The following is a 16,658-nucleotide window of genomic DNA, read 5'->3' as shown; positions in this document are numbered from 1 at the left end:
TCAAAACAGTTTTTTTATATGCTCAGCCAAACAGAAACTAGGGATTCTAGGCCGCCAAATCCTGTCCAGCTAAGAAACGAACAACATTCAGGTTTTGGAAAAATGATCATCTATGGGCTGTCCTTGACTCAATTATACAACTTCTTGACGGCAAATCATTGGCTCACTTTTATGGTCGTCTGGCCTGTTAGCGCTTCGAGCAATGTGAGAGCAGTTTTGATCTTCATTATTGCCCTTGACAGGACTTGTGTGAGTTTTACACACCTAAACTTAGCAATCCATTACTTTTTCAGGCCGCCTACTGTCCTACAATCTTTTCCAAGTACCGTAAACTAATACCGACTGTTCATGTGATTTTCTTTGTTTCATCATTTCTTGTGATTGAAACATTGATAGCTTTTCACATTTGCAAAATTGACCTAAACATCCCAACAGACTGTATAGAGGCGCAGTTTATCAATGGAGCCTGTTATCACAATTATTGGATAACGTTTTCGAAAATCCTTTACACTCTTATCATAGCCCTGACATTTATGCTCTGCTTGAAAATCTTCTTTTGGGATAGATACAAGAAGCAACATGTGAATGAAAATTTGAGAAGGATGGGCTGAGCAATAAAAAACAATATTTAACATATGAAGTTTATTTCAGGCTAATCGTTTAGCATTAATTGAAACATTTATCATAAAAATGTTCGATTTAATATCTCCAATTATAAATTGTTTTTATCCGGATTATTTTGAATTTGTCGGTGCTATGAATACAGTATGCCAGACGTTGGGATTCGTTGTGGAATCTTGGCTAACTATTATAAATATGCAACAGAAGTATCGAATCGACAGTGTGAAGCCGTCTGCAAAATCTATGTATCCATCAGAAATTAATTGAATTTTAGCAAAACAGTCTTTTGATCTCATGTTATTCCATGCTCCAGACAAATGCTCAGCAAACAAATGACATTAAACAAATTTTATTTTTCAAAACTAATTCATCCTGGAAAAGTGTTTATGACACATTCATTCTGACCACCCAACACCCACCATTTCCTTTTTTGCTATTCTACAGATTTTCATTTCTCTCAAGTCCCTTTTAACAATGTTTGTATCCGCTATGCTAATTAACATAATTGCAATTAGCTTCCCATTCATTTCTATGATGTTTTATTCAAGATTGTTGCTAAATATATTTCTGTAAGTAATTATACAGAAAACTTGAAAAGATTTTTTAAAACAATAAATTGCAGAACAAGAAAAATCAAAATCGCGCCAGAGTTGTATTTGTTTTACTGCAGATTTGTTCTAGACTTGCTGATTAGTTTTATCAGTAAGTTGGGACCGTTTGAAGCTTGAAAAAAGATCCTGCTCATTTAGGTTTTGTTAAAATGGTTGTCTATGCGCTGTCCATGACCCCATTGTACGATTTTCTTGTGACAAATCATTGGCTAACTTTCATAGTCGTTTGGCCTGTGAGCGTTTTGAGTAGTATGAGAGCAGTTCTTGTTTTAATTATTGCTTTCGACAGGACTTTTGTGAGTTTCACATTCCCAAACTCATAAATCCATCTTTTTTTCAGGCCGCCTACTTCCCCGTTTTCTTCTTCAATTATCGTAAACTAATCCCGACGCTTCTTATAATTGCCTTTGTCTCATCGTACTTTGTGTTCGAAGTCCTCGTAGCTTTCCAAGTATGCAAAATCAACCTGAAAATCCAAACAACTTGTATAAGTGCCCAGTGTATCAATGGGGCTTGTTATCACAACTATTGGATAACATTTTCAAAAATTCTCTATGCTCTTATCATAGCCCTTACTCTTATGCTTTGTTTGAAAATATTCTTTTGGGATAGATACAAAAAGCAGAATGTGAATAAAGACTTGAGACGGGTGAGCACTGCTAGCTGAAAAATTTAAAAATAATGTTCAATTAATTTCAGGCCAATCGTCTGGCATTAATTGAAACATTTATAATAATTGTGTTCAATTTAATACCACCAACTATAAATTCATTCTACCCGAATTATTTCGAATATGTCGGAGCTATGAATACAGTATGCCAGACGTTGGGATTCGTTGTGGAATCTTGGCTGACTACAATAAATATGCAACAGAAATATCGAATCGATGGTGGTCGAAAACCATCTGGAAAATCCATGTATCCATCTGAAATTAGTGGAAATAAATATTGAATAACAAAACATTTGTATTCTTCGAGTTGAATATTTTTAAAAATAGGTGTGAATTCGTACTAAAAGGAGAAGTGTTCTTTAAAGATACGCGCTAGATTTTGAAAAGGCGCTCGCGTGTATAAATCATACTTGTGGAAAGATGGCCGGCCCGCGGGCCGGGCCGGGCTGAGATTTTTCTGAAAGCGGGCCGGCCCGCTTTTTGAAAATTTTGAAATTTTAGAGCAAATCATCTTTTTTCAAAATGGCCTTTCTCCTTAATAAATAAAAATCCACACTAGAGGACGATTCTGTCGAAAAAAACTGTTTTGAGGTAGTTTTTAGAAAAAATTTCATCCTTGCCAAGTTTGATTTTTTTGCTAAAAATTCAATTAAATTGACTTTTTCGGATGGTTGTATGCATTTGGATTAATGTTTGTGCTATTAAAAATATATTGGCACATTTGAAAAGTAACATTTTCGAAAAGTTGTCCTAGGCGGGCCGAGGGTTTTGAGGCAAGCGGGCCGGCCCGGCCCGGACGTCCACATGTATGGTATAAATCTGACATCTTCAGATTCTACGTAACAACATTGTCTAGACCAGGTAATGAAAATAAGACGAAGTAGGAAAAAAATATGATTTGCAAAAATATGTCTTGTTACCGAAATAGGTATTCCTACTTTCAGGTGCTGATTTTAACCTTTTCAGAAATGGGAAAGTTGCTGAAAAACTGAGATTATTCGAATATTTCTGTGAATGCGAAGGTTTTAAAATAGGCCTGTTTTACGCCTTTCAGAAATTTCTAGAGATCGGAAACTTGACAGCCGAGCTTCATACTTCTGAAAATGGTCAAATACCCGGAAATCAACTGAAAAATACGCTTTAGTCCCTTACTGACCGGTACTGTATATATGAGTGATTAACCCACAAACCATTTCTCACTTTTTTTTGCCTTTCGCCTTCTTTAAATCCCAGTAATAACCAAAAACGTATAAAAACAAAACCAATTTCTGACACTTGTTCTAGAAATTCGTATTCTTCGAAATTCAGTATTCGAAATTCGTATACCAAAACGTATAAAAACAAAACCAATTTCTCAAGCTTGTTCTAGAAATTCGTATTCTTTGAACAGAACGCCTTTCCTTTTTTTTCGGAGTTCGAATTACAAAATATTGACAAAGACAAGTCAGAAAGTTAGCCATTCTACAATATTATATTACCACTAACAAATATAATCAAAAATCGGAAGGAGGTCCAAAGACGTCAATTTCTAGTGCGATTCATTAAACTCCTATTCATGAACTTCCGTCATATCGAGAACCTGACGAGAGAAGCTTAAATCAAACTTTATATTCAAGGTTCTGAGAAGAAAATCAAAAACACAAACTTTGTTTTTTTTTTGGGCCCTTCCTACTCTAACATAATTATTTTTACTGATTAAGTTAACGCTATTGCATTAATCGGAACGCAATACTCGGTAGACACCAGTTGCTCAGACTTCTCCGCTATGTACCTGTCAGCAAAAATCATCAATACCATTGCGATAAGTTTCCCATTAATATCTGGAATAATCTATGGAAGATTGCTGATAATGATTTTTTGGTAATCACAGAAATCATTCGGTTTCCAAAAAAAATATCCTGATTTCAGGTACAAAACTATCAAAAAAGCACCGGAACTGTATTTGTTCTACTGTAGATTTGTTTTTGATTTGGTGATCAGTGTTATCAGTAAGACGAAGTTTGAAACTCAGCCATACTCAGCTAGTAACATTTTCAGGTTTCATAAAAATGATAATTTATGGGTTGTCTTCTATGACGAGTCTAGGAGATTTTTTCGCTGTGAATCACTGGCTCACATTCATGTTCGTCTGGCCTGTGAGCTCTTTTAGCTCCTTGAGAGCTATCTTGCTTTTCTTTATTGCATTGGATAGAACATGTGTAAGTGTTTCTTGAACCTTTAAAATTCATACAATACAGACCAAAGCTGAAAATAACAAACTTTAGAAGTTCAATGAATATGGGAGAGTCTATCGGTGAGGCCTGAAAAATCTTAGAGTTGCTAAACAAAAAAAAAGAGTTTCAATTTCGTAGTTGACCTTTTTTGGTACGAATTCATCCGAATGAGATATACCGCTTGAAAATGTTCCATCTCTTATTACAGTTTTAACTCTGGAAGTTTTAGAATTCGGTCAGTTTCAAGCAGTATATCTCATTTCAATGAATTCGCACAAAAAGTTGTCAATTATAAAATTAAAGACCTATTGTTCGATGTTAGTCGGTCAATTAAAGTTTTGGCAAACAGAAGGATCTGAACAATCGAAATTTGCTTCTGCTTTTGTTGGCTGAGTATCAAACGTATAACGTTACGTTAAATAACCATTTGATATATGCTTTCGGCCAACGCTTGCAACCGTGTAACTTGACCCATAGCAGCGCTGCACCTTTAATAAGTTTAACTCCTCGAAATACTTACATATGTGAACAAAATAACGAAACGGATGTTTTCGACATGTCCTCACATCTTTGATGTATGCGAGTCAAAGATGAGTAAGAGCTTATTCTTTATGCACCTAGTTAGTAGTAGATATTTCTGCCATCCTCAAAACACAATCTTACAGGCCACCTACGTCCCAATTACATTTTTCAAATACCGAAAACTCATTCCAACACCTCTCATCATCGCTATCGTATTATCCGACATCATAATCGAAGCATTCGTAGCCTTCATAATTTGTGAAGTTGATTTAAACACCCCAACGAATTGCACAAGTGCATCGTGCATTTCCGGGACTTGTTATCAGAAATATTGGCTTATATTCTCCCAAGTGTTCTATGCTATGATCATTGCCCTAACGCTAATGTTATGCATAAAAATATTTTTCTGGAACCGCATCAAAAAGCAGACTATCAGTGGCGACTTGAGAAGAGTAATTGTTTTTTTTTTGAACCAGGAACTGTGTTTTCATTGTTCAGGCCAATCGTCTAGCGCTGATTGAAGCCATCATTGTGATAATTTTCGATTTCACCCCTCCCATTGCCAATACAGTATACTCCAATTATTTTGAATATGTTGGAGCAATGAACTCAGTGTGCCAGACGTTGGGATTCGTTGTGGAATCCTATCTGACCACTCTCAGCTTGCAGCAAAAGTATCGAGTGGTCAAAGTGACGTCATCCGGAAAATCTATGTACCGAACTACAGTAGCGGATTTAAGTGAATTTAAAACGGCTTTTTGAATAAAGATATTTTTATGCGTCACCTACTAGACATACTTGCACAATTTCCACTGCTAGGTAGGCAACTCGTGTAATCGAATTTTCTAAAACCACGTGTATCCTTCTATTCTTTTTCTTCCGCCCCATAATCCTTAGTCATCGTTGAAACACTCAATCAAGAGGCATTCAACAAAAAAGTCCACCATATATAGCAACAATTTTTCATGAACTATATGTCCTCCTACGTTATGCTCTATTGTTAATCTAAGATTCCAAAAAACTTGCCATAAATTTCTCAGAACTTTGATGAAAGAAAAACACTGGTTCTGACAAAAACACCTTTATATTTGTTGGATTTTCTTACCCTACCTACACAAAACATGTACCTCTCCGCTAAGATAATCAATTTGGTCGCAATTAGCTTTCCATTTATTTCAATGATTGTGTACTCCAGATTGTTGCTATTGATATTTTGGTGAGGGTTAAAATTTTGTGATAAAAATTAACAAAGGTTTCAGGTACAAAACGATCAAAAAGTCGCCCGAGTTGTATTTGTTCTATTGTAGATTTGTGTTCGATTTGGTTATTTGTGTAATCAGTAAGTCGTGAAAAATCATAGCAATCTAAACTTCAAAGTATTCACATTCACCTTTAAACTAGTAAACTTTCCATTTATTTCTCTTAAAACCAAAGTTTCTAAATTTAAAGTTCTATCTAAATGTTATATTCCAGGTTTAGTGAAAATGATTATCTATGGGCTCTCCTTGACAAGCCTGTACGATTTTTTCCTCAACAATCATTGGCTCACATTTATGTTCGTCTGGCCTGTGAGCTCTTTTAGCTCCCTGAGAGCCATTCTTGTTTTATTCATTGCATTGGATAGAGTATGTGTGAGTTTCTGTAACATCTTTGTTGTTATTCATTGGAGCGAACTTTCCTCCTAGAATTTCAAACCCACAAAATTTCAGGCAACCTACCTCCCAATAACTTTTTTCAAATATCGGAAACTCATCCCAACATTCGCCATCGTTGGTGTAGTCCTATCCTATTCTATAATCGACACGTCTGTAGTCTTCATCATATGCAAAGTGGACCTGAACACTCCAACGGATTGTATAAATGCACTGTGTATTTTTGGTCCGTGTTATCAACAATACTGGTTGGTGTTCTCTAAACTCTTCTATGCCATGATTGTTATTCTAACTCTTATGCTATGTGCAAAACTTTTTATATGGAACAAGTTGAAGAAACATAATGTTAATGGAGAGTTGAGGAGGGTGAGTTTTTTGGTCCAATATCTGAGCATAGGAGAGCAAAAATTTAGTTCTGAAGGTATATGGCATCTTGGGGTAAATTTGAAAAAACGTGGTTTTCAGTCGATTTTGACCATTTTCGATTGAAAATTTTGGAGAGAGTAAAACAGACCATTTACAGAATTTTTTGAGAATTCTTAGTTTTCAACTATTGGCCGATTTCTGGAATACACTTTTTTATCGGGGTTTGTATTAAAAGCAGGTGTCCTTCGAAAATCGGCGATTAGCTGATAAACTAGGAACTTTGAATAAATTCTACGAATGCGAAGTTTTTAATCAAGCTCTATTTTACACCCTCCGAAATTTTCAAAGTAATCGGAAACTTGACAGCCGAGCTCCATACTTCTGCGAATTGGCCAAAATGGCCGAAAATTAACTGAAAAAATACGTTTTTGTATATCTTTTTGACCGGTACTGTGCATAGAATTTTGGGGTACATTTGAAAACATTGTTCGGTTTGCCTCCTGTACCACCGTCAGATGTATCCTAGGGTGCTAAGTACCCTTTGAACCAAAGTATCTTTGATTTACCCGTGATTTATCCGTTACCGGTGTATGTTTTAGGCCAACCGTCTAGCCCTAATCGACGCATTCATCACAATTGTCTTCGACTTTGCCCCTCCGATTATTCATTCAACATATCCCAATTTTTTCGACTATGTTGGAGCTATCAACTCGGTGTCACAAACACTAGGATTTGTTGTGGAGTCCTGGTTAACCACATTAAATCTGGAGAAGAGATATCAGGTCAAAAAAGTGACTGCGTCTGGAAAAGTAGTGTTCCGACAATCCACAGCGGATATGAGTGAGCTGAGAGGATGAATGATTCATCAAATTCGCAATTTTAGTCAGATTATTTTTCTGTGAAATATAATAACACGAAAATTCTCCCTAACGAGGCGATCCTTGGAGAATAGATGTATGTTTTCGTGATTTTCGGTTTCCTCGATTCTTCTCAAAGCAATTCATATACATTCTTGTTCTGTTTTTCTATACTAAAAATGATCGATTTTCACTTTATAAAATATTTCTCTCAAGTCATCGCTGTAACATTTTCACTTCTTATAAACTTCATTTTAACTGTTCTGGTTGTTAACAAATCGCCGAAAAAAATTGGAAACTATAAATGGTTGATGTGCTATTTTTGTACGATGTCTATGGTTTACGCATGTTTAGATTTTATTGTGCAACCGGTATGTTTGACGGGGAATATACCATAAAAAAGAGGGAATTTTGAGTATCTTCACGAGTATGGGCCATCGTTTTCTATGATAATGGATTTGAGGAATAGCTGGTTTTCGGAGCATAGGACCATTGCATTTTTCCTGACAGGTAAGGTTATTGTGAGAATGTCTGGAATGTGATTCGAAATGTGAAATTGGTGCAAGTATCACAGTCGTGTACAGTACTTGCCAATAGTTTATTAATTTCTAATTTTCAGCTTCCCTAGCTGCTTGCTTCGGTCTCAGCATCTACGCAATCGCTGTAAATTTTATATATAGATTTTTTCGCTCTTCAAAGGTATGAAATAAGTCCCTAGCCGACTCTTTAAATTTCAAATTTTCAGACAAGGTCGTTTAAAATATTTTGCTGGGTACCGCCTATTCCTATGGATGGCAATTCCAACATTTGCAGGTCTTTTTTGGCTTGCCGCCGGGTGGTTTTGGATAAATTACGATAAAGATATGGCAGAATTTATAGGGTAGGAGATTTTAAAGTCTGATATTGGACCACCAAGAGAATCCCAATTTTTTCTAGTGATAGCATAAATAACACTTATGGACTTGACTGGAAATAAATCACATTTACCGGAGGTATGTATTATACATATGCGGTTCCAGATGAGTTGGTACTTTTTGAGTTTTGTGGTTTTCCGCAAGACACTCCCTTGAATTGTATGAGTATTCGTTGTACTCTAGGACAGTGTTATACAGGATACTGGCTCCGATTTGAACAAGTAGGTGAATGAAGTAAAATTAACGAATCGTAAAATTTTTCAGATTGTTTACCCTTTGATAATGATGTTTTCATCTTTGTTACTCATCAGATTGTACATATGGAAAAACAAAAAGAATCAGAATAAGTCTGCAGATTTTTCCAAGGTCAGAAAATGTTTTTTTTTTGACAAGAATGTTGCGAAAATTGAACTTTCTTTTCAAAATTTCGGATTATTTCTAAATGTATTGAAAATTTGAAATACTTAGAAATCCAGATACATACCGTTCAATTCCGTTCATCCCAACCAACATATATGTACAGAACAAATTTCCAGGCTAACCGACTGGCACTAATTGACACTGGATTCTTGGTATGCTTCTTTTTGGTGCCTCCTATCATCCATGCAAGCTTTCCCGGAGCTTATGACGATCTGGGTCCAGTGAATTTGACTTTTAAAACTACTGGATTTGCAATCGAATCATTTTTTGTTTATTCTAACTTTCGACAACAGATTACAACAACTACTAGAGTTAAGTCATGGTCAGATACTTGAGTTTTGAAATAAAGAATTTTTTGAAGGTTTTTGATTTTTTTTAAAGTCTTAACGGACATTTACCTATTTTATCGATTTCTGCCGACGACATTTCTAGGAAAGCAAAACGTCCAAAGGAAAAATTAATTTCAAGACTGGAATTTTGAAAAAACAAGACTTGTGTTTTCAATCTAAAAATCCTGAGATATTCTGACTCATTCAAACAACCCGAATTCCTTCTTCTTGGTGTTCCAATTCCTCGATTTTCCCAAAAATGATGCCTCCAATGTATCTATCCGGAAAACTATTCACGCTCGCTACAATTTTATTTTCCTTGATTTCAGTTTTAATTTATTCCAGCATTTTGCTATCTATTTTTTGGCTGAAAACCATCGAAAAAGTTCCAGAACTTTCTTTATTTTATTGCTTTTTTATTTATGACATATTGTGCAGTTTTGCAAGTGAACTAATACGAAAAAGAACTAATTGGAAAAAAGTTATTTCAGTGTTTCTAAATGTCCTAATTATGTTTCTCTCCACAACTGATGCTGTTCAATTTTTCATTGATAACCGAAATTTTGCATTTTACATTGTTTATCCGGTTTATTTATTGGGCTCCATGAGAGCTCTTCTGCTGCTGATTATCGAGTTGGATAGGACATTTGCTGTTTATTTTCCACTATCTTTTTTCAAATATCGAAACTTTATACCAACAACTTTTTTAGTGGGGATAACAATAATTTATGCATTTTTCGACATCTCTGCAATGTTCATATATTGTGGAGATTCCATTGATGTGCCACCTGGTTGTATTAGTATCATGTGTGCTTTGAGCATCTGCTATAGAAATTACTGGCTCAGTTATGAGAAAGTCACTTACGCGTTGAACATTGCGTTATCTGGTTTGCTATCAGTCAAACTATTCGTGATGAGACATAAACAAGACAGGAATGAAGAGTTGAAAAAAGTAAGTCTACTCGTTCGTCAACTTGTATCTTCTGGTGAGTTTCTGTACTAAATTTTGGCCAAAAATGCGCATTTTTCGAGAAAAAATTTTAAACTTCTCAAATATTGCTCGAAATTAACTGAAACCTATAGAAATCGGTTCAAATCTTGCATGTGATCGATTTAACAGTACCCCATCTCAAAAAGAGCAACATCGAGCAATTTTCAGAGGTTGAAGTTTTCGTTTCTTAACTATAGGATGCTGTAAGGACCGATCGAAAAGATCATTATTTAATTTTTCATCAAGTTCTCATAAAATACTTTTTTTTACTTTGAAAACCATTGAAATTCATCAAAAAGAATCATGAAGTGTCTATACGGCCGAACTGGAAATCAAAAAATGGTTTCAAAAAACCCAAAAAAAAGTTTTACCACAGTGGGGGTCGAACCAGTATAGTCACTCCTGATGAGCCACCCTTCTGCCACAACACCACACAGCCCTCTACCACAACACCACAGCCGACATTTTCCTCTCACGCGGAGGGCGTATAGGAGAGAGTGGAAAGCCACGCCGAAATGGGGCTCAAATTTTCAGACGAAGATTTTCAGCTTTCTAGTGGGAATGGGAACTAGATTTTTTTGTCATCGTGTAGAGAAGGTGTCAAACTATAAGTACTGAAATTTTTAGAAAATTCCCAAAGCCCTTTTTAAAAACGTTCCCTTGTTAGATTTTCAAACTGACCTCCTTTCAGGCCAATCGTCTCGTATTAATCGACTTTTGCATACTGATTATTTTCGATATCACCCCGCCACTGATAGTGTCTTATTTTCCCGGATTCTATCCTTACATGGGTCCCGTAAATGCGTTTTTCAAAACTGTTGGATTCGTAATCGAAGGATGTCTTGTCTACATTAACTTGAATAAACGATCGGAGAAACCCAAAACTGTGAACGTAGTTCCTTTATCGACGACAAGTGTTTATAAATAAATCCGTATTACTTTTTCCATGTTTCAAGATTTTGTGTTACTTCAATCATCTCGCTCTCATTGACATTTTTTCACATTTTCATATGGAAGAGTGAATGTTTGAAAAAATATAGTAAATTTCGTGATTAAGGTACAATGCAAACGGATATACATAGTTACCTATTTTACCGATTTCTTACTTCTGGATTTTTCTTATTTCCTGGAAAACTAAACTTCCGAAAAAAAACTAATTAAAAACTGAAAACTGCAAACAAACAAGTTTTGTGTTCTGAATTTGAAAACCAAAAGATTTTCTGACTCATTCAGACAACAACAATTTCTGTTTTCTGGCGTTTCATTTGCTATCAATAATGGCGAATTCCCTAAAAATAATGCCTCCAATGTATCTATCGAGAATACTATTCACACTCGCTACAATTTTACTTTCCTTGATTTCAGTCTTAATATATTCCGGCCTTATTCTATCTATTTTTTGGCTGAAATCTATCAAAAGAGTTTCCGAACTTTCTCTATTTTATTGTTTTTTTGTTTACAACATATTGTGCAGTTTCCCAAGTGAGATATTGAAAACGAATAATAATAACCAATTTTTCAGTGTTTCTTATGGCAGTATTTGGTATTTCTCTCTACAACTGCTGCTGTTCAATTTTTCATTGATAACCAAAACTTTGTATTTTACATTATTTATTCCGTATACGTATTGAGCGCCATGAAGCTCTTGTAATGCTCATCATTGAATTAGGTAGGACATTCGCCGTCTATTTCCCACTATTTTTTTTTCAAATATCGAAACTTATTAACAACTTATTTTTTAGTAGGTATCCCTTTTATTTATGCGCTTTTCGACCTCTCTGTAATGTTCATATTCTGTGGAGATTTCATTGATGTACCACCCGGATGTGTGAGCGTTATGTGTGCGTTTAGCCTCTGTTATAAAAGCTACTGGCTCACTTTTGAGAAAACGCTTTATGCTATGAACATTGCGTTATCAGGTTTGCTATCTGTCAAATTGTTCGTGATGAGGCATAAAAAAGACGAGAATGAAGAATCGAAAAAAGTAAGCCGAAGCTTTCGCCCCCATCCATTTTAAGTGATCCCTCCCAGGCCAATCGTCTCGTATTAATCGACTTTTGCATATTGATTATTTTCGATATCACCCCGACCCTGGTAGTGTCTTATTTTTCTGGATTCTGACCTTATATTGGTCCTATAAATGCGCTTTTCAAATCTACGGGATTCGTAATCGAAGGATGTCTCGTCTACATTAACTTAAAGAAACGATCGGAAAAACCAAAAAAAAGTCAAGTTACAAAAATTGTTTCTAAATAAAGACTTGGCATTTTTTGATTGTTACAAGATTTTTCAGAATTAACATTTTATCTCTAAAGACGAACTGTTGTCCAATTGTTCTTCAGACTTGCAACCCAAATTATTGTGGATCAAATTCTCGGAGACTTTTCCGCCGAGAAAACGGAATAAAATACAGAACAGAGACACCTATCAGTTTATTGATTATAAGAATGATAAGAATGATGATACAATTATAAATAGCTGAATTTGGATGTTTTAAAAATATGATTGATTTTGATGCACAAGTAAAACGCGAACGGGTCCTCTAGATTTTCCGTAATGTGTTTTTCGTGAATTTTCATTCGCGAACGGATATAATACTGAGTTCGCGTGCGGACCGAATCCGGAATAATGTGTTATGTTTCTCTGAAAAGGATTTGCGTACGAATTTCATGCGGTTCCTATGTACTTCAAGTTCCGAGTCGTGGTTCCAAGTCCAGCGGTTCATCTCATAAATTTATACAAAAAATTGTCAATCATACAACATTGTTTTCTTGATTTTTCATTATCTTTCCTGGTCAGCTAAACTTCCCAAAATGAAGACTGATTAAAAACCAGACATTGAAAAAACAATTTTTGTGTTTTTTATCAGAAAATCCTAAAAATAATGCCTCCAATGTATCTATCAGGAATACTATTCACACTCGCTACAATTTTACTTTCCCTGATTTCAGTCGTAACATATTCCGGCCTCATTCTAACTATTTTTTTGGCTGAAATCTATCAAAAGAGTTCCCGAACTCTCTCTATTTTATTGCTCGTTTGTTTATACCATATTTGGCAGTTTTACAAGTGAGCTTGCTAATACAGAGTTTAATAACAAATTGCAAAACAATTGTTTCAGTGTTTCTAAATTTCCTAGTTATTTTTCTCTCCACAACTGATGCTGTTTAATTTTTCATTGATAACCGGAACTTTGCATTCTACATTATTTATCCGGTATACATATTAAGCAACATGAGAGCTCTTCTAATGCTCATTATCGAGTTGGATAGAACATTTGCCACCTATTTTCCCATCTATTTTTCCATTTTCGAAACTTGATACCAACATATTTTTTAGTGGGGATCACTCTAACTTATGCTCTTTTTGACCTGTCAACAATGTTCATAATCTGTGGAGATTCCATTGATGTACCACCTGGTTGTATAAGTATCCTGTGTGCTATGAGTACAAGTTACATAACTTACTTTATGACTTATGAGAAAGTGACTTACGCTTTGAACATTGCGCTGACAGGTTTTCTATCAATCAAACTATTTGTGATGAGACATAAACAAGACAAAAATGCAGAGTTGAAAAGAGTAAGTCTTAGTTTTTTCGTATTCCATTGGTTAAACTCATCCCTGTCAGGTCAATCGTCTCGTATTAATCGATTTTTGCATAATTATCATGTTTGATATCAGCCTGCCACTGATATTTTTATGGTATCCCGGATACTGGCCCTATACGGGTTCTGTTAAGGCGTTTTTTAAAACTACTGGATTCGTAATCAAAGGATGTCTTGTTTATCTTAACTTAAAACAAATGTCGGAAAAGTCCAAGAAGTCAATTTCGGTCAGCGTCGTTCCTTTATCAAAGATAAGCGTTAGTAAATCATCATCATTCTTATAATAAACCAATGAAGTTATGAAAAATAGACTGAATTGGGCCGAAGGCCCACCAGCCAATTGCTGTTTGAAGCGTCAAAAACGCTGAAACAGGCTGGTAAAGCCTTATGGTTTCAACTTGTTTCCCGATTTTTCCAAAGAATGGAAGGCAATACATTTTTCTGGGTACTTCGAAGCGGCAGTGTGCATTCTGATGTAACGGTGTACAGTGATCGGTGATCACACAGTGCGGGGGTTATTATTTGATAATTTTTCCCTTTATTCCCATTTCCATTAAATTAAACCAGTTTGTTCTAATTGACATTTGTTCGCATTTCCATACGCTTAAATGTCTTCAAAGTGGCTAACTTTGAACGCAAAGTTATATATTGAAAAAGCGCCAAAACTCCATCGATTAAATTTGAGTGGGTGAAAAGATGCGCGATATATGTACATCCGGACATACAGGATTCTGTGTTTGTTATTCGGAATGATGTTATGCGTAATGATTTGCCGCCTTCAATGTAAACTTCCAGGAAAAATTGCATGTCCAAAGCTGCAATTTTTCAGGGTTCCCAGACATGAAACATTGCATTCAGTCGTTGATAGGTTTGTTATTTCTTCGAGATCCCTTCAAGGCCAAAAAAGAAAGTTTTATGTTGATTTATCGGATCTTAAAAAAATAACACAGCTGACAACGAAAGAAACTAAAGTTTTGTGTCTGGATAAATTGAAAGACATGGCAGCTGACAGGTAAAGTGTCCTGGAAGTTTAGTTACCTATCTCATCGATTTCGGACATTTGGATGTTTCTATTTCCAGGGAGCTAGATCTGCAAATAGAGGCCAATAAAAATCTAAATTGAACGTACAGGTTTATTTTTCCTCTCAGATATTCATGGAATCTTTTCACTCATTCGAAAATCTTGAATTTTTTCCTGCTGTTCTAAAAATGGCAAATCCCTTAAAAGTCATGCCTCCAATGTATACATCCGGAAAAATTTTCACGCTCGTTACAATTGTGTTTTCCCTGATTTCAGTCTCCATTTATTCCGGCTTTATTTTATCTATTTTTTGGCTGAAATCCATCAAAAAAGTTCCCGAGCTTTCCCTATTTTACTGCTACTTTGTTTATAACATATTTTGCAGTTTCACAAGTGAGCAAGAACGAACATGAACCATAAATTCAAAAAAAGTTAAATTTCAGTGTTTTTAAACGTCATACTGATGTTTCTCGCAACAACTGATGCTATTCAGTTTTTCGTTGATAACCGAAACTTTGCATTTTACATTATTTATCCGGTATACATATTAAGCAACATGAGAGCTCTTCTAATGCTCATTATCGAGTTGGATAGAACATTTGCCACCTATTTTCCCATCTATTTTTTCAAATATCGAAACTTATTACCAACATATTCTTTAGTAGGGATCACTCTAACTTATGCACTTTTCGACATGTCTGCGATGTTCATAATCTGTGGAGATTCTATTGACATTCCACCTGGTTGCATTAGTATCCTGTGCGGTATGAGCACATGTTACATAAATTACTGGCTCAGTTATGAAAAGGTGACCTACGCGTTGAACGTTGCGTTATCAGGTTTGCTATCTGTCAAACTATTTGTAATGAGACATAAACAGGACACGAATGAAGAGTTGAAACGAGTAAGTCATAGTTTTTTACCCCGTTTCATTAGTTAAACTGACTTCTGTTCAGGCTAATCGCTTGTACTGATCGACGTTTGCATAATAATAATTTTCGATATCACCCCGGGACAAATAGTCTCGTATTTTCCTGGGTTCTATCCTTACATAGGTCCTGTAAATCCGTTTTTCAAAACTACTGGATTCATAATCGAAGGATGTCTTGTGTATATCAACTTAAAAAAGCAATCGGAAAAGAAAAATAAGTCAATTTCAGTCAGCGTCGTTCCTTTATCAAAGATAAGCGTTTGTAAATAAAGCTTCAACATTTGTCATTGTCTCAAGCTTTTTTTTTCAAATTGAAGGAGGGGAGAGAAGAGGTTTTCAGACATCTACTATTTTCGTGTTTTGTTAGGTGAACCGAATTCAACAAAAAGTTTTCACACGATCGAAGGATTTCGTGTTTTTCCAATTACAAGGAACCAAAACACCTCGTCACCTCAAATTTTGATGAAAATTTCAAAATATTTCAAGGAAAGCCTATCTAGACACCCCTGAAAATTTTAAAAAACACGCTCGCCAGTTTCAGCCGAGATATTTCAATCCAAAGTTAGTGGATTTGCATGCTTTACCACACGTTCCCTCTCCAAATTCCCTGCGAAAGAAGCTTAGAGAGGACCTAACATCTTACCGCCTTTCGAATCAACTGGAAATGTCGGCAGCGTGGTGTCGGGGATGTGGTGTGCGCCAGTGATTACAAAGTTGTGGGTTCGCACCTCATGTGATTTTTTCTTTTTTTTTCAATTTTTTTGACTTTGTAGGATTCTTCTAGTATATGCTCCAAGTTTTTATTGACTCCGAGATTAGATTTATTCAAACTTAAACAAAAAATTCCAAAAATTTCAAAAAAAATTTTTGAATTCCAAAAAAAATTTTGATTACCACTGGAAAGTAGCAATTTTGAAGCGTTGTTTTGCTGTC

General features: G+C 35.4%; 4 protein-coding genes across 4 annotated transcripts; all 4 read left to right on the top strand.

Annotated features, from left to right (window-relative positions):
• Positions 1-102: 102 nt before the first annotated feature.
• CBG01292 lies at positions 103-611 on the top strand (the record flags this gene model as incomplete). The annotated part of the gene is made up of 2 exons (XM_002636007.2): positions 103-249; positions 294-611. 2 exons carry the CDS (start codon positions 103-105, stop codon positions 609-611), a joined length of 465 nt encoding a protein of 154 aa, XP_002636053.2.
• Positions 612-1,095: 484 nt separating this feature from the next.
• Positions 1,096-2,183, top strand: CBG01293 (the record flags this gene model as incomplete). Its single annotated transcript, XM_002636008.2, has 5 exons — positions 1,096-1,190; positions 1,244-1,323; positions 1,371-1,528; positions 1,573-1,881; positions 1,932-2,183. 5 exons carry the CDS (start codon positions 1,096-1,098, stop codon positions 2,181-2,183), a joined length of 894 nt encoding a protein of 297 aa, XP_002636054.2.
• Positions 2,184-5,758: 3,575 nt separating this feature from the next.
• On the top strand, positions 5,759-9,181 carry CBG01294 (the record flags this gene model as incomplete). The annotated part of the gene is made up of 7 exons (XM_002636009.1): positions 5,759-5,853; positions 5,897-5,976; positions 6,111-6,268; positions 6,347-6,655; positions 7,255-7,495; positions 8,132-8,211; positions 8,963-9,181. The coding sequence occupies 7 exons, from the start codon at positions 5,759-5,761 to the stop codon at positions 9,179-9,181; spliced, it is 1,182 nt and encodes a 393-aa protein (XP_002636055.1).
• A 256-nt stretch (positions 9,182-9,437) lies between these two features.
• CBG01295 lies at positions 9,438-14,057 on the top strand (the record flags this gene model as incomplete). The annotated part of the gene is made up of 6 exons (XM_045236921.1): positions 9,438-10,139; positions 10,858-11,080; positions 11,532-11,648; positions 11,909-12,085; positions 13,506-13,747; positions 13,797-14,057. 6 exons carry the CDS (start codon positions 9,438-9,440, stop codon positions 14,055-14,057), a joined length of 1,722 nt encoding a protein of 573 aa, XP_045091800.1.
• Positions 14,058-16,658: the final 2,601 nt, after the last annotated feature.

Source organism: Caenorhabditis briggsae (genome assembly GCF_000004555.2).
Source record: "Caenorhabditis briggsae complete genome, chrV, whole genome shotgun sequence".
NCBI lineage: Eukaryota > Metazoa > Nematoda > Chromadorea > Rhabditida > Rhabditidae > Caenorhabditis > Caenorhabditis briggsae.
This window is presented reverse-complemented; position numbering and strand designations above follow the sequence as displayed.